General features: G+C 36.5%; 2 protein-coding genes and 1 long non-coding RNA gene across 3 annotated transcripts; all 3 read left to right on the top strand.

The window, feature by feature from the left end:
- The first annotated feature begins 1,140 nt into the window (after window positions 1-1,140).
- Window positions 1,141-3,959, top strand: LOC114536564 (52 kDa repressor of the inhibitor of the protein kinase-like). Its single transcript, XM_028557909.1, has 2 exons — window positions 1,141-2,937; window positions 2,997-3,959. Exons 1-2 carry the CDS (start codon window positions 1,141-1,143, stop codon window positions 3,957-3,959), a joined length of 2,760 nt encoding a protein of 919 aa, XP_028413710.1.
- Window positions 3,960-4,985: 1,026 nt separating this feature from the next.
- On the top strand, window positions 4,986-6,996 carry LOC114536599. Its single transcript, XR_003688466.1, has 3 exons — window positions 4,986-5,309; window positions 5,729-5,817; window positions 6,914-6,996. It is a non-coding gene; the product is annotated as an uncharacterized LOC114536599 (long non-coding RNA).
- An 8,529-nt stretch (window positions 6,997-15,525) lies between these two features.
- LOC114536563 lies at window positions 15,526-17,338 on the top strand (the record flags this gene model as incomplete). Its single annotated transcript, XM_028557908.1, has 3 exons — window positions 15,526-15,712; window positions 15,998-16,093; window positions 16,345-17,338. Coding segments are annotated over 3 exons (609 nt in total), but the record flags the coding sequence as incomplete, so codon positions are not given.
- Window positions 17,339-22,679: the final 5,341 nt, after the last annotated feature.

Raw genomic sequence — 22,679 nt, 5'->3', positions numbered from 1 at the left:
GGCATGCTGTAATTCATGTGTATTATGACATTTCCTGCAACACTGTCACTGACAACAGCTAACAGTTGGGCGTTGCAGACCGCGGAGGAGGAAACTTGAAATATAAAAATTCGACAAATATATTTACTTATATAGGAATTAGGAAGGTAATTCTTATGTATTACTTTGTAAGATTAGCTGTCTTCACAAATCCAACGCTGCCTTTTATAATATAAGGTCGATGAAATACTGTAGAAATACTGATATTTAAGACAATTGTGATTCTCACATTGACAGCTCCTAATTATATATATCTATAATATTATACTTACAGTGAAAACTAACTCTTGGAATTTATGAAATCGCAACCTTGTTGAGTCCATTGGATGCATACATATTTCACTCTATTCGATCATTTTGCACTGCCGTGAACGGTGAACATACTAACTAAAATACAAGTTTTGACATAATATACTTCGGTCTATTTATGTGGTCATGAAGAAATTCCTATGCAAATTATGTTTTTATATTTATGTACATGAAACGTATGTCTCAGTACATAGTCCTATATATTATACGTCGCATGCACTTTACTCGCGTCGATTGAAATTCAAACAGCTGATAGTCAGGCTAAATGAAATTCATCGTCTCATTTATATTGTGTGAATTGCTTTTTGATGCGACCAACAGTTGTGTAACTAGGGGATGTCAGGGTGTCAAGTGACGGGGGACAAAGGGGGCCAAGCTTTAGGTGCCCCTAGATATATAACTACCATCATTCAGGCTACATCTAGTTGAGCAAAGGGGAGCCTCAAATGGCTGGTTCACGGAGGCCCCAGCGGTTGCGTTACGCGGTTACGCCACTGGCGACCAAAAAGCGATGTATAGATTAGGCCATATGGTCAGGTAAATTGTTTTCGTACACTAACTCCGGTTGTTAATGAAAGTATTCGAATATACTTGGAAGAAAAACTTTTCATTGTATTCATGGGTAATAAATCAATATCCAGTATAACATGATTTCATCGCAGAAAGTGATTCTTTTAAAGCTTACAGTCGTACATTGAACTTTTTTTAAATTCTTCGTTTTATGCTAAACATCCCATTATTGAGCAGCAGCACAAAAAAGGTGCGTTTAGTTCCATTGCAAATACTTTTGCAATGTGTTTGTCTGATATTGCTCTTGGTTCTGTAACAAAAGAAGATCCTTGCGCACCAATACTCACTGAAGCATACAGCAACGCAATGAATCATCAATGGAGTTCTTTTATTTGTCTTCTTTCCCTATCAAGTGTTGTTAAACGTCCAATCGAGTCGTATTTTCCAATTACACCTAATGAAGAAAAAATTGACTCCCTGTCTACAATGTTTAACTGCACTATATATCCGCGAGAAATAGCAACATCAATTTCAGATCAGAAAATCCATTTATTTCGTTGTGCATTAATGCCTATGGATTATTCCAAGCTTGGTAAAGTTCCTGCGACCAAAAATCACTATGTTGCTCTTTGTGAAGCAAAAGAAAGCAGCAGTAAGGTAGGTGTTCGACACTTTGTTATGAAGAAAGTTTCACCAGGTATTAATATCAGTTCGACACAAGTACGAAATGTTACGCCGCCTACCAAGCAAACGCCGCCACCGTTATGTAGTACTGTGCCTGTGGCAACTTCCTCTGCCTTTGTACCCGCAAAAAACTCTTCTTCATCGCAACCAGTTAAAAAGAAGCAGACCATTCTTGACAAGCTATTCCCTAAAAAAAGAAAGTTTGCCGAGGAAAGTGACGACGAAGATATTCCAAAGCCGAATCTTTTGTCTAAAAAACGTGTACCTAGTTCATTGGTTTCAGAACACGTACCTGAATGTTCAAGATCCGAAACATCGTGTTCCCCAAATGATATAGCTAACTTTGTCAACAGCAACTCCTTAACTGATACGCAGAAGTACGAGGTTCTTTGCAACGTTTGGGTACCATCTACAAACTTTCCATTTCCTTTGGTAAACGGCAGGAAGTTGTTTCCGTGGCTGACGTACTCGCAAAAGTTGAATGGAGCTTTCTGCATAAACTGCGTGCTGTTTGGTTCAGAATGTACTGGGATGCACAATACGAGTAAGTTGCAAAGGCTTTTTAAAACCCCATTCACCACATGGCAGGTCGCACCCGCTAAATTCAGGGAGCATTCCGAGAAGTCACCACTTCACAAAGCAGCCACAGCGCGTGCAGCAGTACTAAGATCTCATATGGAGCAAAGGTCTGCACCCATTGATGTTATGTTGGATGATATGAAAAGGCAGCAGATAGAGGAAAACAGAAAACTTCTGAGACCCATTATCGGAGCAATCGTTCTTTGTGGCAGGCAAAATATTCCCTTGCGTGGACATAGAGATGATTCTTCGAACTATCTGTCAGATGAGGTTAACTGTGGTAATTTCATTGAAATCCTAAAGTACGGTGCAATGTGTGCTGGTAAGACTCTTGAGGAACTTTTCAAAAGCACTCCTAAGAACATGACCTACAAATCAAAAACCACTCAGAATGAAATAATTGATATATGTGGCGATATGATAACCAAAAAACTTACTGATGAGATCCGCGAAGCAAGGTTTTACTCCATTCTCGCCGACGAAGCATCAGATTGTAGCAACATAGAACAGCTTAGTATCGTTATCCGGTTTGTAGACAAGCAGTGTCAAATAAGAGAAGAGTTTCTTGGCTTTGTCCCGTGCAAAAAGGGTGTGTCTGGTGAAGCTGTTGCCGCTACAATTGAAGAATTCCTTCGGGACCAAAATTTGCCGATTGATGATTGTCGTGGTCAGGGTTATGATGGAGCCGGGAACATGGCAGGGCGATTATCTGGAGTAGCAGCTAGAATACAAGAAACCAACAAGAAGGCTCTGTATGTTCACTGTAACTCTCACCGTTTAAACCTTTGTGTCGCCACTTGCTGCAAAGAACAACTGGTAAGGAATATGATGGAACATGTTCGTGTTGCTCGGAGTTCTTTAATTTTTCTCCGAAGCGTTTTGATTTGTTGGTCAAGACCATCCACGAAATGCTTCCTACAGCGAATCATAAACGGCTGATAAATGTTTGCAAAACAAGATGGGTGGCCAGAATCGATGGTTTATGTGTTTTTATCGAGGTTTTCCCTGCAATTATTAGATGCTTGGAAATCATTCGTGACAATGTCGGCGACAATTGGAATCCAGATTCTGTCCGAAAAGCTGTTTCTTTATATTCAGCAACCGTGTCCTTTCCATTCATTGTCGCGTTAGTTGTGGTTTCAAAATGTCTTCTGGTGACTCAACCGCTCACGGTTCAACTGCAGGAATCCGCTATTGATGCTGGAGCAGCTAGAGAAAAAGTATCCGCTCTTTACGTTCATCTAGAGAAAATGAGAAATGACGTGGACGCAGAACACGACTCGTGGTACAAAGAAGCTGAATCCATGGGAACCAGTGTTGGAACTCAACCAGATCAGCCAAGAACGACAGGGAGGCAACAACACCGCGCTAACACACCAGCTGATACACCGTCACAATATTACCGTAGAGTAATTAGTGTGCCCTTTTTGGATCATCTTAAATCGGAAATCCAAACACGATTCTCGGAGACAAACCTTGACCTTATGGATGCAGTGTATGGTTTGCCAAAAAATGTTCTTATCTACCCTGACTGGAAAACCAAATTTTCTAAGTTCCTCAACATGTATATGGACGACTTGCCTTACCCTCGCTTTCTCGACACTGAATTGGAAATGTGGGCTGAACGTTGCCAAATGGAAAAGGGTCCTCTGCCTTCTAAACTGGCTGATGTTTTACCGTTTGTCGACAAAATAAGTTTTCCCAATATATTCACCGCTTTTCAAATTTTTGCAACAATTCCTGTTACCACTTGCACCTGCGAAAGGTCCATTTCCGTTTTACGCCGATTGAAGACTTATCTTCGCAGCACCATGTCAGAATCCAGATTAAAGGCCTAGCCTTGTTAAATGTCCATCGCAAAATTCATCTGGATACTGAAGAGATAATTGATCAATTTGCCCAGAAAAACCCAAGAAGAATGATGCTTAAACTCTTCTGAATCGTATTTTATAACTGCGCATTCCAGAAAAACAACATTTGCCCTAACATTTACTATTTCCAGATGATTCACCAGTGGATATTTTGGTTGCCTTTCTCCTTCATTTCAAGATGATTTATCAATGAACATTTACTTAACTATCTCCTTGCTGCTGTCTCCAGATGATTCACCAGTGGATATTTTGGTTGCCTTTCTCCTTCATTTCAAGATGATTTATCAATGAACATTTACTTAACTATCTCCTTGCTGCTGTCTCCAGATGATTCACCAGTGGATATTTTGGTTGCCTTTCTCCTTCATTTCAAGATGATTTATCAATGAACATTTACTTAACTATCTCCTTGCTGCTGTCTCCAGATGATTCACCAGTGGATATTTTGGCTGTCTTTCTCCTTCATTTCAAGATGATTTATCAATGAACATTTACTTAACTATCTCCTTGCTGCTGTCTCCAGATGATTCACCAGTGGATATTTTGGCTGCCTTTCTCCTTCATTTCAAGATGATTTATCAATGAACATTTACTTAACTATCTCCTTGCTGCTGTTTCAATATGATTTATCAGTGAACATTTACTAAACTGCCTTTGTGCTGCTGTTTCAATATTTTATCGTTGAACATTTACTAAACTACCTTTGTGCTGCTGTTTCAATATTTTATCTTTGAGCATTTACTTAACTATCGTCGTGCTGCTATTTCAAGATGATTTCTCAGTGAACATTTACTTAACTATCTTCAGGCTGCTGTTTCAAGATGATTTTTCAGTGAACATTTACTTAACTACATTCGTGCTGCTGTTTCGATGTGATTTATCATTGAACATTTACGTAACTTGCTTCGGGTTGCGGTTTCAAGATGATTTGAAGTGAACAACGTTCCTATTATACTTCCGCTATTCTACTGATGTACAGATTATGATTGCAAGATGCTCCCTAACTCCGCCATTGCCGGTCCCAAGCCCGGATGAAAAAGGAGGAGGGTTGGTCAATGGGTCCGAAACCTTTTCCCATAAAAGACCTATGGAGCAACTGAAACGCCTAAATGAGTTCAATGTTGTCAGAGATTTTTCTACGTCAAAGCGCTTTATGATTTCTGCAGCAGAATCTGTAATGCTACACTACAGCATGGAACAGCGCGTGATATTGCCATACGTGTCCTGCCGTTGTCTGTGGTTTGGAATTGTGGTCGCGTGTATATATGTAAATGAGGTGATTGTCCTCTGATGTTCTGCTATTCAGTAGAGAACAAAGTATGTTTCAATATTTTTCTGCTATTGTTTATGATATTTTTTTTACTTATTGTCTAAAATCTGACTTGGTTAAGGCCATATTTCAGAACAGAGTCTGATGCTCAGAACCCAGGAAATGTCATTTCCGGGCTTCAAATTTTCCGGGGGAGCATGCCCCCGGACCCACCTAGATTGCGTAACATCTTAGAATGCTACTGTCAGATTCAACGGCTGAATCCGCCCCTGTTGTAAACCTGATGCAGTTATATTCTTGTTTGGGTGCTGATTACCAGAACATGCCAAGGGTTCATTTACTGCGAACCAGCGCAGATATTTACGCGAGGGCCGGGTTAGCTCGCTTTGCTTGGACGATATTTCAATGAAACTGTTTTCATATAACCTCTTATTTTATTTAAAGTATGAATTTATATTTCTTTCAGGTTATATATTTAAAACAAAATGTTTGGCTTTGCCCATGGAGTTTTTATTTTATTCCGCCTCAGCGGCCTGCTCTTACCTGCATGTAGTGGTAAGTCTTCGCATTACCCAGTTTATAGTTCTTCTTGCCAAGGATATGTATATGTAAATATGCATATCATGCAATTTATTTACATTTTTGAACTTCTATACTTTTAAAAGTACGAGTTGCTTCTGAATGTCGAAAAACATTTAGGTTCGCAAGGCATTTAAGCATAAGATCTGTTTTGGGACATGTCGCAGCTCTCGGAAGCTTTCGTCCAATTGGATAACGCTTTTCTATGCTTTCTAAAGAACGAAGCTATGCTATTGGTTGAAACAGAAATGTATTGTAAAGTTCAGCCAATGAAAATAATTCTTGCGAGGAGCTGCGACACTACCCCCTGTTTTAAACGTCGAATTTTTCATTTGCCGAACCTAATGTTAATGCGCATGAAAAGTACGACGTCTGAAACGGGCCTTACTTATCTTGTACATGAAGGAACCACGTGTCAGCAAAATGACCACAGCTGAGGATTCGGTTATTTAAGCCTCGTTTACACTGCATTAAATTTATTGCTACGGTGCACGACCAAAGTGGGTACCCGTGGGCCGTGGCTACTAATTTTATCAATTCTCGGGATTTGTATTAGTTGCCTCAACACTAATAAAATTAGATATATGCATGAGTATATCATGCATTTTAGCTCTGCCGTGCCAATGATCAAGTGTAGTGTAAACGGGGCTTTAGGCCAGGTTTAGATGTCGAACTTTTCATGGGCTGAACCAGTAAAATAAAAATGACTGGAACGTTACTTTATAATCAGAAGTTAAAGCTAAATCATGCAAGTCATCCCCAGTCTTTACACGCAAATCCGCAAATCTGACGAAAACTTCTTGTTTTAGACCGTTGAGACATTCGTGATGTTATTGGTTTGCTTTTTTTTACTTTTTTATGGAAATGCGGAGTAAGGCGGCTCTTTGCTTTGAAAAAACAGAGGCAAGAGCCCAGCGTGAAGTTTTGCATTATTAGGGAGTTTATTTTGCTCTAATTTATCCAAATCTGTGCAATCTAGCAAACTTGTGATGGAAAATTAAAAAAAAATTGTGAACTTTGCGAACTGTATAAAATCTTGAAATCTGAAAAATTGGGTTTATTTTTGTTTCAGGATCGTTATATCCACCAGCAAACGGGACGAGGTTGACATTTTTGAAAGGATCAACTGCAAGAATATCCTGGAGATATGAAGGTGTAACTACTATTCTTGCTCGATCTTGGTATTTTCAAAGTAGTTACGGGTCACGAGAAGAACTAATTGCAACACTTCCTCCTCAACCAGTAAACAGCAGCTTACCTCGAGTGAATGTAGAGGAACCAGCAACTCTGATTTTACAAAACGTAACTGAGAAATATAATGGAACGTACCAGTTTAATCTTGCAGCACCAGGCGGAGGCGAATCTTCCGTCGTGGTTTATATTGCAGGCAAGTTTTGATGTAAATTCTGACCCACGCAAAAGAGTATCACAAAATTAGAAAAATTTGAAAGTGTATGGTAGCAAAATGTTGAAATATACGAGAAAAATATAGCTGTGCGAGCTTGTTTCGAAAAATAGGAACGCGCTTTTTCGGGCGTAATACGAATTTATACAAAATTTGCCAACTTCCCACGCTGGTATTTTCCACATTTGCAACCTTTCACAATCGCAAGCTTTTTAATTTTATTAAGTTTAAGGTCTTCCTATAAAGATACTGCTACTTCGCCCTATGCTTCTAAATAATATTGAAAAAAAATGAATGTGACCCTCGTTTAATCATACTGCCAATGAAAATATGGCGCTTTCTTTACATGATAATCCCTCTCCAGCTGATCTGAGTACGAAAATAAACTGTGCAATAAAAAGCCAGATCCTCGCGCTTAAACTGAAATATCATTTGACTAATTTTATATAATTTTGAGTATTTATATTATTTTCTACTCAGAGACGGGTTGGTGTTTCATTTTATTGTAAATTATCATTTTCGTTTCGTGCCATTTATACTATTAATAGGAATAACGGGGACAATGACTCCATAATCACTCATGATCTCAAATCAACTGGTTGCCACTGTTTTTTCTAATAGACTCACTATGTCGATCCAGACAGTAAATAATTCTACATTTTGATTGGTTAAGTGAATGGACTATAGTATAGTGGTGGTGAGCTCCACTTTCACTTTTTGCTCTCATTTCATTGTAGCGAAACCAAGCGTGACAATAAATTGTTCCAGTCCACTCATCGTAAACAAAGGCGATGATGTCATATGTCAGTGCAAATGTGAAGGTGGTAACCCTCCAGCAAAATGTACTTGGTTTAAGAATGGCACCCAGATTGGTGAAAGTGGTACGGAAGTTAAAATATTATTCCTTCGTAATTTTGATGAACAAGACAGTGGAAGTTACACGTGTGTTGGCCAAAGTCACGTTAAAGCACGAGATGAAAGGGCAATCACAATAACAGATATTTGTGAGTAAATCTTTCATTTTGAATTGTTGAGATGATGATCATCAACTATAAAGATATATATAGCTTCTTTCTATTTTTTTTCAACCAATATTTCCGTGCACCATTCCACGTAGTACTTTAAATGCCAGAAAGAATTATAGGTTCTGGCCAAGAGGTTATAAAAGTATTCATATTTAGAATGTTATACTAATGATCATCAAAAGTACACCATTACACAAAATGAAGCAGATAACAATAAAAATCTTTAATTTGCCTTTTTTTTTAGTTAAACCTGTGAATACAATCATTAGGTTTTGAACAAAAAGAATGAAAGTTGAAATTGGTGGCACAGTAACCATAACGTGTTTGTCTGAAGGGTTTCCTACACCACGTTTTACCATATTCCATAATCATACCAAAATTGTCAGTACTGCGAGTACATATACCGTATGTCAGGTGAAGTCGAATGATGCTGGGACGTACGAATGTCTTGCAAAAAATGAATTGGGAAATGATTCTGCTTTCGCCAGTTTTACTATTAAAAGTAAGGTTGATCTTAGATTCGTTTATTTCATGTCGACACACATTTTTCCCATGCGCCATGTTCGCTTGGAATGTTAGAACGCTATTTGGTTGGGTAGTGTTTGGTAAGGTAGAAGATAATATAGGTTTTGCTAATCATATTATAACTTCTAGTCTAGATTAGCATTTGTTGGATTAGCATCGATTTTGCTGACACTATGTTAAATAATTCTAGAATTACAAGAGCCAATTCCAACAACGTTGCCAACACAGTCATCGGTAAAAACGAATATCAAGAGCTCTACGTTTAGGTTTGCGACGAGTGATGGATCAGGTAACGAACACAAGCATATCAATTATCAAATATACATTCATCCGTCCTTTATTAGTTTATTTCCACAAAACTATATTAGTAAAAGCAGTAAAAATTTGAGTAATAAATCTTGAGTTTAAGTTTCATCATTGAAACCATTATATATTCATGAGTAAATTTTCGTCGAAGACAATGTGATCGCTAATATAGAAGCCAGTAGAAAATCTAGCTTGACTAGACTTTTATTCATTAATATTCACCGAGTCGGAGAAGAATAGTTGTTTTTGTATAATAGACCTATTCGAAAATGAGCAAGAGGCCTGTGGTGAGTTACACGAAAGAGAGGCAAGTCTGATTCTTTTGAAATTCCGGCGAAAAGATGTTTATTTTCACTTACGATTTTTCACTTTTTCACTTATGACTAGCCTCACTTTCGTGTAACTCGCAACAGGTCTCTTTCTCTTTTTTTTTCTTTTTTCGTGTTTTTAGATACGGCATTTTCTTCATAACCACTAATTTCTTCATTTTTCGCGTTGACAAAAATTACTCGCCACTATTTTAAAAGAAATCTTTGTAACTACACTTGTAAACAACAATGGAGTTGTGTCTTCGTAAACTGATTTGTTTAAAAATTGCTGTTATAATTCCGATTTCCAGGAAAAACAGCTTCAAAAAGTCTTAAATGTGCTACTGAATGGTATATCATTGTCGTATCATTGGTATCTGGTATTATTATCGGAATTCTTCTTTGCTACATCGTTTTATACACTCGTCGTAAGTGGTTTACACGACCCGAACGAACCCCAGAGGTACAAATAACAGCAGTTGATTCAACTTATCAAGAATTAGGTCTTACAAAAGTAAACGAAGAAGAAAAATATCAATCATTGCGAAGGAAGGATACGAGAAATGACGGTGTGAATAACGATGAGCCAACCTATACTGAGTTAAACAAAACAAGAGATGTCGATAACAACTATCAATCTTTAACTTAAAGTAATACTGCTAGCAGTTAATCTGCTAGCGGATAACTGAGTTATCTGCAAATGAGCCTGCGGTGGTTAACAAGCGGTATTCATTTGAATGTGTTTATGTATTAACAATTGATGTATTTTTGGATGTTGCTATTAAAGTCTCGGTATATAAGCGTTATGGGCTGATAACGCTTACCTCGACCTTGATAACGCTGTATATCACAAAAACCTCATCCAATAATTGTTTATTAAGCCTAACATCATCATTCTGTCGATCTGATACTTGCAGACTGTTTGACCTAACACTATTCCTTTTCAAAACCTCCATGCATCATCCGGGAGAAGCAAAACGTTGGACAATACTATTATATGTATTATTCAAAGAAGCACTCGCCGTACACAAATGGAAATCGGTAGCGCTAGCCTGATAATGATTCGTAATTTTGCGGGGTTGCCAGTAGCAACATAAGGAATTTTAAGACGTTACTAAGGAATTCTCAAAATACCATCAGTCAGCTTCATTCTTTGTAAATACTGCTGCGAACCAGGAAGTAGAAAAATTTGGAGAGATATTTGGTAAGTATCTGCCAAAGAAATTATTATTGTAAGCAACATTTTGTAGTTTAATTGTGGAATTTATTGTCGGCATTTTGTCCTTGTAACTTTCGATGCACCCAACAAGGTAATTTTTATAGATCTGCGTCTTAAACCACGAATTATAACGCAGACGTACAGATAATTGAGTGTTAGAAGGCAGTCTGACTAAGAGCGGTCGTCAAAGCTTCAACCACCTCAAAATAAAAAGCACTTGATCGAAAGGTTGAATGGGAATATAGGTTTTTGCTTTTTGCGATATTCCAAGCCGCAGATCGAATATTGTGAAGCAGCGTAAGGACAAATAATCTGTCTTATGAATTACTTTTATATGTAATAAGAACTTGACCTTGCTCTTGGTTCCAATCGTTATTTTATGGTAATATGTGAGTTTGCACTTTGGCACTTGTAAAGAGCGGTAGCTATATGAAACGGCCTCAGTCAGGCTACATTTACATTGAAAGACGATACTTAACATGTATAACATATATAACACGATACTTATCACTCACCATGATTTCCCGAGCGTCTCGGAAGAAATGCCATCCAGGCATCCTCGTCGTCTGTTGTACTTTCATCAAATTACTGGCAAGCGGCTCGTTTGAATACGGTTCAATAAAACGATTGCTCTAGAATTTCATCCTCGCATTTGCTTTCCTTAGTAACTTCCATCGCCGTAACCATATTTTTGTTATGATTGTTTATTATGTTTATCGTGCGTGTCCCAGGAGCCGGCTGGTGGATAAGCCAAAATTTAAAAATACTCTCATACATCTTGTGAATGCCTAAACCTTCATTTTACGCATTAAATATGTACTTCAATTGCAAATTAAGCTATTTACATCGAAATATTTCAGCTCATTTGCCCAATAAAGAGATAATTTTGTTTTTCATTTTGAACTTATAATTATCCGCCGTCGCCCTGTCGTGTCCACTTGCATACGTCATCAAAACATTATACTCTTCCTTAGGTTCCATAAAAAATGGTCACCTAAAACTCTAACTTTAGGAAGCTCTATCTCGGTCGAAGCTAAGGCTAAGCTCGGCCGAAGTTTGTTTGTTTATAAAATTGCGGAATTGTACGGAATTATACCGAACAAATAAGATTGCAAAACAATATAGAGTTGCCCGCGGAGGAGGCTAAATTTTGACAACTTTGGATTCCGCTATGTTCTGTCAAAATACTCGGGTGTAATTCCTAATCTCCGGGCGGAATTAGTACTCTCGCACGGTGCGGGGATTTTGCACATAAAACGTATTTCTCAGTACACAGCACTGGTACACAGTCCTATATTATACATGATACGTCGCACTTTGGTTGCGTCGATTGAAATTCAAACAGTTGATGGTAAGGCGATGTATAAATTAGGCCACTAAATATGCAAGAAAACATGGGTATTATATATACAGGAAGATATTTTCATATTATCTCAAGTAATATCCTATATATACATGTATATTATTTCCATAAACCAATATCCAATATTCTTACAGTCGTAACCTCAAGAATGCAGTTATTCATCATTTGCACTGGCGCTTTTGAAGTGCTGATTATACAAGAACAGGGTTCATTTATAGCGAGCTACCCCAGCTATTTACATGAAAGCCGGACTAACTCGCATTGCTGGGACGACATTTCCATGAAATCTTGGCCGACGTATATAGCCTCTCATTTAATTTAAAGTATGAATTTTTATTTCTTTCAGGTTGTACATTTAAAACAAAATGTTTCGCTTTGCCCATGGAGTTTTTATTTTATTCGGCCTCAGGCTCAGCGGTATGCTGTTACCATGTAGTGGTAAGTCTGCTTTTCCTGACTTATAGTTCTTCGGTCAGGGGTTACTTTTATATAAGTTATTATTATTAAATTATTTACCCACGGTACTATTTCACATTGAATGGTTTAAGAAAAAAATATTTACAAAAGTGATCTTCCAATAGGCCGTGCATTTACGTCTATAGTTAAAAAATAGGGTTAAGTTATATACAAGTATTAAATAATAGAATATAGTAGAAAATGAAAATTACAATTATCACACTAATACATATTACTAATTATCAAGTTACTTTTGAAACACTTTATAGATTCAGAGTTTTTTTGATTGGATGTTAAATTGTTCCAAGCCACTGCACCTCTGTATGAAAAAGATTTTTTACCAAAATTTGTATTTGGCTTAGGTGGTAAAAGATTATGCTCAGCCTGTCTAGTTTGATAGTCATGCACCGCGTTTGTTTTCGTAAAAAGGTCAATAAGATAGTCAGGAACTAACTGCATGTAGTGCATAATTGGTTATTTCTTTTAACACTCAAATTTGGTATCTCAAGTTCATTAAGTATGTCCACAGACCTACGCTTTGTAATGATACGGACTGCCCTGTTTTGTAAGCGTTGCAGTTTATTTTGCAACGTAATTCCAAGGCATCCCGGCCATATTTGTGAGCAATAGTCAAAGTGTGCATGGTTGGATCAAGTTTTTATAAGCTGTAACAAGCTTTTCAAGTCTGAGAACTCTCGCAGTCGTCTCAGAACATAAAAATTCCTGTTCACTTTCTTCGTAATGAGTTCTACTTGAGAATGCCAAGTCAAAGTCTCATCGAGCATCAGACGCAGTGATTTAGTGGTGCTAACTCGCTTAATACGCGTGTTTTCAATTTCAATCAGTAAATGGGAAGCACACTTTTTAGGCCAGGTCAATGTTTAAGCTTTCTGTAATTGATTTTATGTCTCTACCTAGCTGCAGTTCCTATTTGTGAATCATCGGCAAATATATCAGCCTCATGGGAAGTGCAGCGACAACGACAAAATATATTCACCTAATACGCATGAAAATTTCGACGTTTAGACGGACCCTCGTATATATATATATGCATATATATAAACAATCTTTATCCTCGCATCACAACATGTTTATTTTTTTAAATTTACATTGTAAAGCATAAATTGGAAGCAACGCTATATTATTTGTAATTTTTATACTTTAAGCACGAGCGAGCCAGCGAGGCCCGAAACTTTCACTCTTTCATATTCTGCCCACACGGCAAAGGGTCAAATACTAGTGGCAGTGCTCATGCCCTGCCATCAAGTCAGATAGAAATCTGGAATATTCAAAAAATAAAAACTACAAGACGCTCGCGTTTCCTCGAGCTAAAGCCGTAAAGGAGTGTTTTTGCTTATGCTTTTTGCCGGAGTTTATAAATATAAACAGAAGATTGGCAGCCAGTCACTGCAAAAACATCGCAAGTTATTAAAGTTAAGAGAAGGGCTATCTATTTTAAGAGGGGAAATGGAAGATTTATTTCGATTCGAGAATATATAAATTAAATTCTGGAAGCAAAAGTTGGAATCAATGCATGGACGCCAGAGCAGTCAGAAGGTATTATCGTTAAGTGAATCTACAACTGAGAATATAATGATAAAATTTATTTGCTTTTGGAATATAAAAAAATTAAAAAATTGCGCCGCGTTGCCAAATGGCGTCCTATCTGCATGTTTACATGTGGTCCTTTAGTCTTACGCGAAAAAACTGACTGACTCTCGCTTTTGCTCGACGAGTAATTATTCTGCGAACTAGCTATATAAAAACCTTTTAAAAGCAGTGGTTTATTTTCCTATAGGAACAGTATATCCACCAGCAAACGGGACGAGGTTGACACTTTTAAAAGGATCAACTGCAAGAATATCATGGAGATTTGATGGTGTAGGGACAATTAATGGTCGAGCTTGGTATTTTCAAAGTAGTGATGCGTTAATAGAAGAAACAATTGCTTTACTTCCTCGAAATGGTGTCTCTGATATACCAAACAGCAGCTAACCTCGAGTAAATGTAGAGGTACCAGCATCTCTGATTTTACAAAACGTAACTGAGAAATATAATGGAACGTACAGGTTTGAACTTGCAGCAGCTGGCGGAGGCAGTTCTGGCATCGTGGTTTATATTGCAGGCAAGTTTTCACACTAAATATATTTACTTTATTCAGTATTGCACTACCATAGCAATCCCCGGAAAAGTTATTGATTCTGTTCTTTCATGATCATTAATCATCACAGACGCACATGCATGCATGTGTGAATAAAAATTGATATATCCAGAGTGTGTTTCCAATGTAATGAAATGAGTGGTCGCTGAAGGGACTACCCTGAAAAAGGTTTAATTCATATATTTATGAAAAAAAGTTAGCTACTGATATGTATACAAGAAATCATCCTTTTCAATTTTGATGAGCATGAAAACTCGCAGTCTAGATAAACATCGTTTTATTTATTTTTAGCAAAACCAAATGTTACAGTAAATTGTTCCAGTCCACTCATCGTTAAGGAAGGTGGTGATGTCATATGTGAATGTAAATGTGAAGGTGGCAATCCTCCAGCAGAGTGTACTTGGTATAAAAATGGCACCCAGATTAGTGAAAAAGGTGTAAAAGTTAAAACACTATTCCTTGGTAATTTTAACGGGAAGGATAGTGGAAGATACACTTGTGTCGGCCAAAACCACGTTAAAGCACGGGATGAAGAGTCCATCAGAATAACAGACATTTTGTAAGTTGTCATATTTTTTTATTCAGTTGACATAGACAACATCTCAAGTACATCTGGAAATTTTTGAATTCGAAATTAGATATGACTACTGAAATGTATAGCTATATAGCTGCAGAAACTCTTAAAAATGGTGCATATATTAAAAATTTACTGCTTTTAAATATAATGTAATAATTTCTACACCGATAAACAAATGAAAAGCAGCTATTTGCTTGTTCGCTAAAGTTTTCGCCATTTAGTCACATGCAGTAAAAAACTTCAGTTTGCTGACTCTGTTCATTCTTTCAGTTAAACCTGTGAATACAGCCATCAAGTTTTCCCAAAAATCAGTTGAAATTGGTAAATCAGTAACCATAACGTGTGCATGCGTCAGAAGGGTTTCCTGAACCACGTTTTACCATATTTCATAATGATACCAAAGTTGTCGGTAACGAGAGAACATATACCATATGTCAGGTGAAGTGGGATGATGCTGGAACGTACAAATGTTTTGCAAAAAATGAATTGGGAAATGATGCTGCCTTTGCCATTTTTGCTGTTGAAGGTGAGGATTATATAGCCTATGCATTCGTTTATTTTATGTCAACGCATCAGTTAACTTTTCTCCTTCAGATTCTGTATCACCGAAAATAATCTTGGTTAAAAAAACCTTTGGGTATCCAATGTATATTAGATACACTACATCTGATATAGACATATTATTCCTGTTAGGACCAGCTTATGCGACTTAATAAGTAATGTAGTAAGCAAGTCTCTAGATTAAGATCTGTTGTATCAAGCCGCCTTGTCATTTTCATGACGATTGAGTAAAAATCTCAAATAATTCCAGAAATGCAAGAGCAAGTTGCAACGATGTTGCCAACACGGTCATCGGCGAACACGAATATAATCCCGACGTCTATTAATCTTACAACAAGTAGATCAGGTAACCAAACGTATCTGTAAAAGTAGTAGTAATATTTTGATAAAAGAATATCGAGTATAGGTGTTATAAGAAGAATATATTAACCGTTAAGCATGATATGAAGAATAGAATGCATGTATGAATGTTGATTTCACAACCTTTCATTGGCTAATAGAATTGAGTGAAATCGTCATGTCCAGTTGATATAATTCGGAAAAATGTAAAACAATTGGTTTAGGTTTAAGTCTGTGTTATGATTTTCGATTTTTCAGAAGATGTTAAATCCGGTACAACTGAATGGTATATCATTGTCATAACCTTGGTGTCTGGTATTGTTATTGGAATTCTTCTGTCCAACATTGTTTCATATTCACGTCGTAAGTTGTTTACGCAACTAGAACGAACCCAAGAGGTGCAAAAAACGACAGCAGATTCAACTTATCAGGAGCTAGATCTTAAGAAAATGAACCAAGAAGACAATTATCAATCATTGAGTGGGAATGCTGAAAGAAATGATGCTGTAAATAACAATGAGTCAAATTATACCGAGTTGAACAAAGTCAAGGATATCGAGAGCAATTATCAGTCTTTAACCTAAAATCATAAAGCTGGAATACAGGATACAAGTGGGACTGAAGACTATGCAGAAGATATAGTTAATGATGCTAGAAGATGTTAGAAACAGATTGTTGCCTTACTTCATAATTACAGAGACAACATCTGGTTTTTATAAAAAGAAGTCGAACATCCTCTCTTAATAAATAACACTGGAATACTCCCTGGTTTAGGCTAAATAATGTACACATTGAGTAACTCTGTTCCATTGGCTCCATGAGTTCCGAGTGAAAAAGATTCCTCAGTTCGGACCGAAATGTCTGCCATGTAAGGCCAGTTTCATACGCCGTATTTTATATATGTTCCGAAACATTAAAGAAAACCTGAGGCATTCCAGCTCATCTTTATAATGTGTTCGACACATGTGAAATACGGCGTATGAAACGTGGTGATCTGGAAACTGAAACATTGATTCTAATATTTATTTAGCAGGCCTATATCCAGTAAGAGGGTACTGAAGCTTTTCTTACCTCACGATCGACCGATTTTAGTGTAATAATTACTCTCGCCATTAATAATTATGGTCAGGCAGGTCAAATAGAAACTGGCTGGAGTCAGGTAGAGTGAAAACTTACCGAAAACGGATCCAACTTTATTTACAGACTCTTATTTAGCAATCCTGAAAGATCAGGACTGTGTCAATGTAAACCAGTCTATATATTACGTAATATGCCCTATAAATTTCTATAAAGGAATTTCAAAAAATCGTCAAGGAATTTTCGACTGCGGTTTTGCCCTGTAAATACTCAGTGAAGGTTGCCAACCAGGAAGTTCGTTATCAGATGTTATAAAAAAGTAGGTAACTCTATTTTTGCCAACAATAAAGTCACGATGTTTTCCAAATGTATATGGTTAAACCCACCCTAACCCTATATAACCCTATAATAACCCATACGTCTCATATGAGTCGACAAAGATCTATATAGCTTCTTTCTATTTTTTTAACCAATATATCTCCGTGGACCTTTCCACGTGGAGAATACTTTAAATGCCAGAAAGAATTATATTGGTTCTGACCAAGAAGTTATAAAATTAGTTCATATTTACAATGTTACAAATAATAATAAGGTATATACCGTTACACAAAATGAAGCAGATAACAGTAAAAAAAATTAATTCGCTTTTTTTAGTTAAACCTGTGAATACAATCATTATGTTTTCAACAAAAAGAATGAAAGTTGAAATTGGTGGCACAGTAACCATAACGTGTTCGTCTGAAGGGTTTCCTACACCACGTTTTACCATATTCCATAATCATACCAAAATTGTCAGTACTGCGAGTACATATACCGTATTTCAGGTGAAGTCAAATGATGCTGGGACGTTCTGCTTTCGCCCGTTTTACTATTGAAAGTAAGGTTGATGTTATACATTCGTTTATTTCATGTTGACACACATTTTTCCCATTCGGCATGTTCGCTGGAAATGTTAGAACGCTATATGTTTAATGGTCTATAATGTATAGATATTTCGTTTGATAGCATTTAGTAAGGTAGAAGATATAGATTTTGCTAAGCATGTTATAGCTTCTAGTCTAGATAAGCATTTGTTGGATTTACATCTTTTTTATAATGATTTCGCTGACATTATCATTATTATTATAAAGAGTCAATTCCAACAACGTTGCCAACACAGTCATCGGTAAAAACGAATATCAAGAACTCTACGGTTAAGCTTACGACGAGTGATGGACCAGGTAACGAACACGAATATAACAATTATCAAATATACATTCATCTGTCCTTTATTAGTTTATTTCCACAAAACTATATTAGTAAAAGTGGTGAAATTTTGATAGTATATCTTGTAGTATATCGAGTATATCTTGAGATAGTATATCGAGTATATCTTGAGTGTCATGATAGAAACTAATATATATTTCTTAGCAAGGCAAGGTGATCGCTAATATAGAAGCCAGGAGGAAGTCTTGACGAGATTTTTGTTCATCAATATTCACCGAGCCGGAGAAGAATTGTTGTTTTAGTATAATAGACCTATTCAAAAATGAGCAAGAGGCCTGTGGCGAGTTACACGAAAGCGAGGCAAGTCTGATTCTTTTGACTGAATTCCATCAAAATTATGTTTATTTTCGTTTATTTTCGAATTTTGGGAGTAGAAAACATTACTAGCTTCGTTTTCGTGTAACTCGCAACTGGTCTATGAAGTCTCTTCCTCTTTTTCGAAAAATAAAGTACTCATTTTGCGTTGACAAAAACTACTCGCCACTATTTCAAAAAACATCTTTGTAACTATGACTAGTAAACAACAATAGAGTTGTGTCTTCGTAAAATTTGTTTAAAAATTGCTATGTTATAATTCCGATTTCCAGGAAAAACAGCTTCAAAAAGTCTTAAATGTGCTACTGAATGGTATATCATTGTCGTATCATTGGTATCTGGTATTATTATCGGAATTCTTCTTTGCTACATCGTTTTATTCACTCGTCGTAAGTGGTTTACACGACCCGAACGAACCCCAGAGGTACAAATAACAGCAGTTGATTCAACTTATCAACAATTAGATCTTACAAAAGTAAACGAAGAAGAAAAATATCAATCATTGAGAGGGGAAGGTACAAGAAATGACGGTGTGAACAACGATGAGTCAACCTATACTGAGTTGAACAAAACAAGAGATGTTGATAACAACTATCAATCTTTAACATAAAGTAATGCATCTGGAATACATTATATAAATATTTAACTGAATCAGATTATGCCGAACATAAGTTAAATTATGAAATAATTAAAGGGATAACTCGTTGATTTAGAGAGAGAAGAATTTTAGAGAATTTAGAAAAAGAAGTCCATAAGACATTGTATGGTGCAACGCAAGTTTCCCCCCCCCCGTCATTCTTTCACTCGTTCCCCCACACCTTGTTTTACTAAAAGTATCGGAATTTATGTCTGCAAAATTTTTTACTTGCATATTTTGTTCAATTTGTTGGAGAATAAGTTCCGTTACATTGTTGAGATTATGGCCTCCTGTTACACTATTCAATTTTCCTTGCAACTTGCAATGCAATTATAATTAACCTAACATCAACATTCTGTCGATTCTGATACTTGCGGACTGTTTCATCTAACACTATTCCTTTTCAAAACCTCCATCATCCGGAAGAAGCAAAACGCTGGTCAATACTATTATAAGTATTATTCAAAGAAACACTCGCCGTACACATATGGAAACCGGTCGCGCTAGCCTGGTAATGATTCGTAATTTGGGGGGGTTGCCAGTTGCAACATAAGGAATTTTACAACGTTACTAAGGAATTCTCAAAATACCATCAGTCAGCTTCATTCTTTGTAAATACTGCTGCGAACCAGGAAGTAGAAAAATTTGGATAGATATTTGGTAAGTATCTGCCAAAGAAATTATTACTGTAAGCAACATTTTGTAGTTTAATTGTGGAACTAACAAGGTAATTTTTATAGATCTGGGTTTTAAACCACAAATTATAACGCAGACGTACGGATAATTGAGTGTTAGAAGGCAGTCTGACTAAGAGCGGTCGTCAAAGCTTCAACCACCTCAAAATAAAAAGCACTTGATCGAAAGGTTGAATGGGAATATAGGTTTTTGCTTTTTGCGATATTCCAAGCCGCAGATCGAATATTGTGAAGCAGCGTCAGGACAAATAATCTGTCTTATGTATTACTTTTATATGTAATAAGGACTTGACCTTGCTCTTGGTTCCAATCGTTATTTTATGGTAATATGTGAGTTTGCACTTTGGCACTTGTAAAGAACGGTAGCTATATGAAACGGCCTCAGTCAGGCTACATTTACATTGAAAGTCGATACTTAACATGTATAACATATATAACACGATACTTATCACTCACCATGATTTCCCGAGCGTCTCGGAAGAAATGCCATCCAGGCATCCTCGTCGTCTGTTGTACTTTCATCAAATTACTAGCAAGCGGTTCGTTTGAATACGGTTCAATAAAACGATTGCTCTAGAATTTCATCCTCGCATTTGCTTTCCTTAGTAACTTCCATCGCCGTAACCATATTTTTGTTATGATTGTTTATTATGTTTATCGTGCGTGTCCCAGGAGCCGGCTGGTGGATAAGCCAAAATTTAAAAATATACATCATACATACATCTTGTGAATGCCTAAACCTTCATTTTATGCATTAAATATGTACTTCAATTGCAAATTAAGCTATTTACATCGAAATATTTCAGCTCATTTGCCCAATAAAGAGGTAATTTTGTTTTCCATTTTGAACTTATCCGCCGTTTAAGCTAAATGCATTTCGATATATATATATATATAAGTGCCCTGTCGTGTCCACTTGCATACGTCATCAAAACATTATACTCTTCCTTAGGTTCCATAAAGAATGGTCACTTAAAACTCTAACTTTAGGCAGCTCCGTCTCGGTCGAAGCTAAGACTAAGCTCGGCCAAAGTTTGTTCGTTTGTAAAATTGCATACATAATACGGAATTATACCGAACAAATAAGATTGCAAAACAATATAGATCTAGCGAGCTACCCCAGCTATTTACATGAAAGCCGGACTAACTCGCATTGCTGGGACGACATTTCCATGAAATCTTGGCAGACGTATATAACCTCTCATTTTATTTAAAGTATGAATTTTTATTTCTTTCAGGTTGTACATTTAAAACAAAATGTTTCGCTTTGCCCATGGTGTTTTTATTTTATTCGGCCTCAGGCTCAGCGGCATGCTGTTACCATGTAGTGGTAAGTCTGCTTTTCCTGACTTATATGTAGCTCTTCTTGTCAGGGGTTACTTGTATGTAAGGTATTCAGTATATTATTTGGCCTGTTTCAGACGTCAAACTTTTCAACCTAAAGTCTTTGTTTAAGTTAATTTCTATTCGAATCGGCACATGAAAAGTTCGACGTCTGAGAAATATTTCTCTAGCGAAATATTTGCATATTTTCTTTTAAAATGAGAACAGCCCTGTTGAATTAAGTTGTTTATGCTTTTACTGAAATTCTAAAGAAAATATGCAAATATTTCGCTAGCGAATCATTTCAACCAATCAATCAATCAATCAAATAATCAATCAATCAATCAATCAATTAAACTTTATTTAACCACGCTACCCTCATCATCGTCGATGGTTTTCGTGAGGGGCGTCACACAATTACAAGATTAAAAATACATATGTACATGTATTAAATATAGTATTATAATATAAACAAATAAGCATGTAAGTATTAAAGAAGATAAAAAATAAGAATAATCGATGTCTGGCTCAGTAGTTACATTATTTTATCATATTTCTAAAGATGCCTAAAGATTTTGTATTTTTGTTTCCTTTGCTTGCTTTGGTAAGTTTCGTACGGTACAAATTGTTTTACTCTTTAAATAATTCCAATGCCGGAGGCAACTTTTCTGCATGTTGCATCTATATGCTTATCCCAGCCCATTTTTTCGTCTAGTTCTACTCCCAAACGACGAAAAGAGGAGTAGCGAGTAACATGTTTACCATTAATGATTACTTGATCATTCCCAACTTTGTGTTTCAATATCGTAGCTAGAGATTTGCCAGGCGGAAAACGGATTCTTATTATAAATATGAGAGCCCAACATATAACGTTTAAGAAAGCCATCAAAACAATTTAAAGTTTAAAAGTAAATATATTTGTAAATGTATTTGTAAATGTATTTCGTCTTTAACCTAAGACATCTTCAGACAAGTGATATAAAATTACATGAGATTTGAATATATATATAATCTATTTACATATGTAAATTAATGACAGATAGGAAGGTATAAGATAGTACATGACAAAGCCGCACAGACGAAGGGACGTAAACACAATACAAAAACTATGAAAACACGTTACAGAAGACTAAGTGGGATTGAACTGCCCTGGATGTTAAGTGAGGGTTTGAGTTTGGAGATGAGGAGGCTTTCATGAATCATGAGTTCATGTTTGTCAGAACATGAAGAAAGAATTTTAAAATCATCAAAGTCGGCACAGTGCCCTGCAGTGGTTATGT

This window comes from Dendronephthya gigantea, unplaced genomic scaffold (assembly GCF_004324835.1).
Source record: "Dendronephthya gigantea isolate DGI-Jeju-01 unplaced genomic scaffold, DenGig_1.0 000140F, whole genome shotgun sequence".
Classification (NCBI taxonomy): Eukaryota; Metazoa; Cnidaria; class Anthozoa; order Malacalcyonacea; family Nephtheidae; genus Dendronephthya; species Dendronephthya gigantea.
Note: the sequence above shows the minus strand (reverse complement) of the source record. Positions and strands in the feature narration are given on the sequence as shown.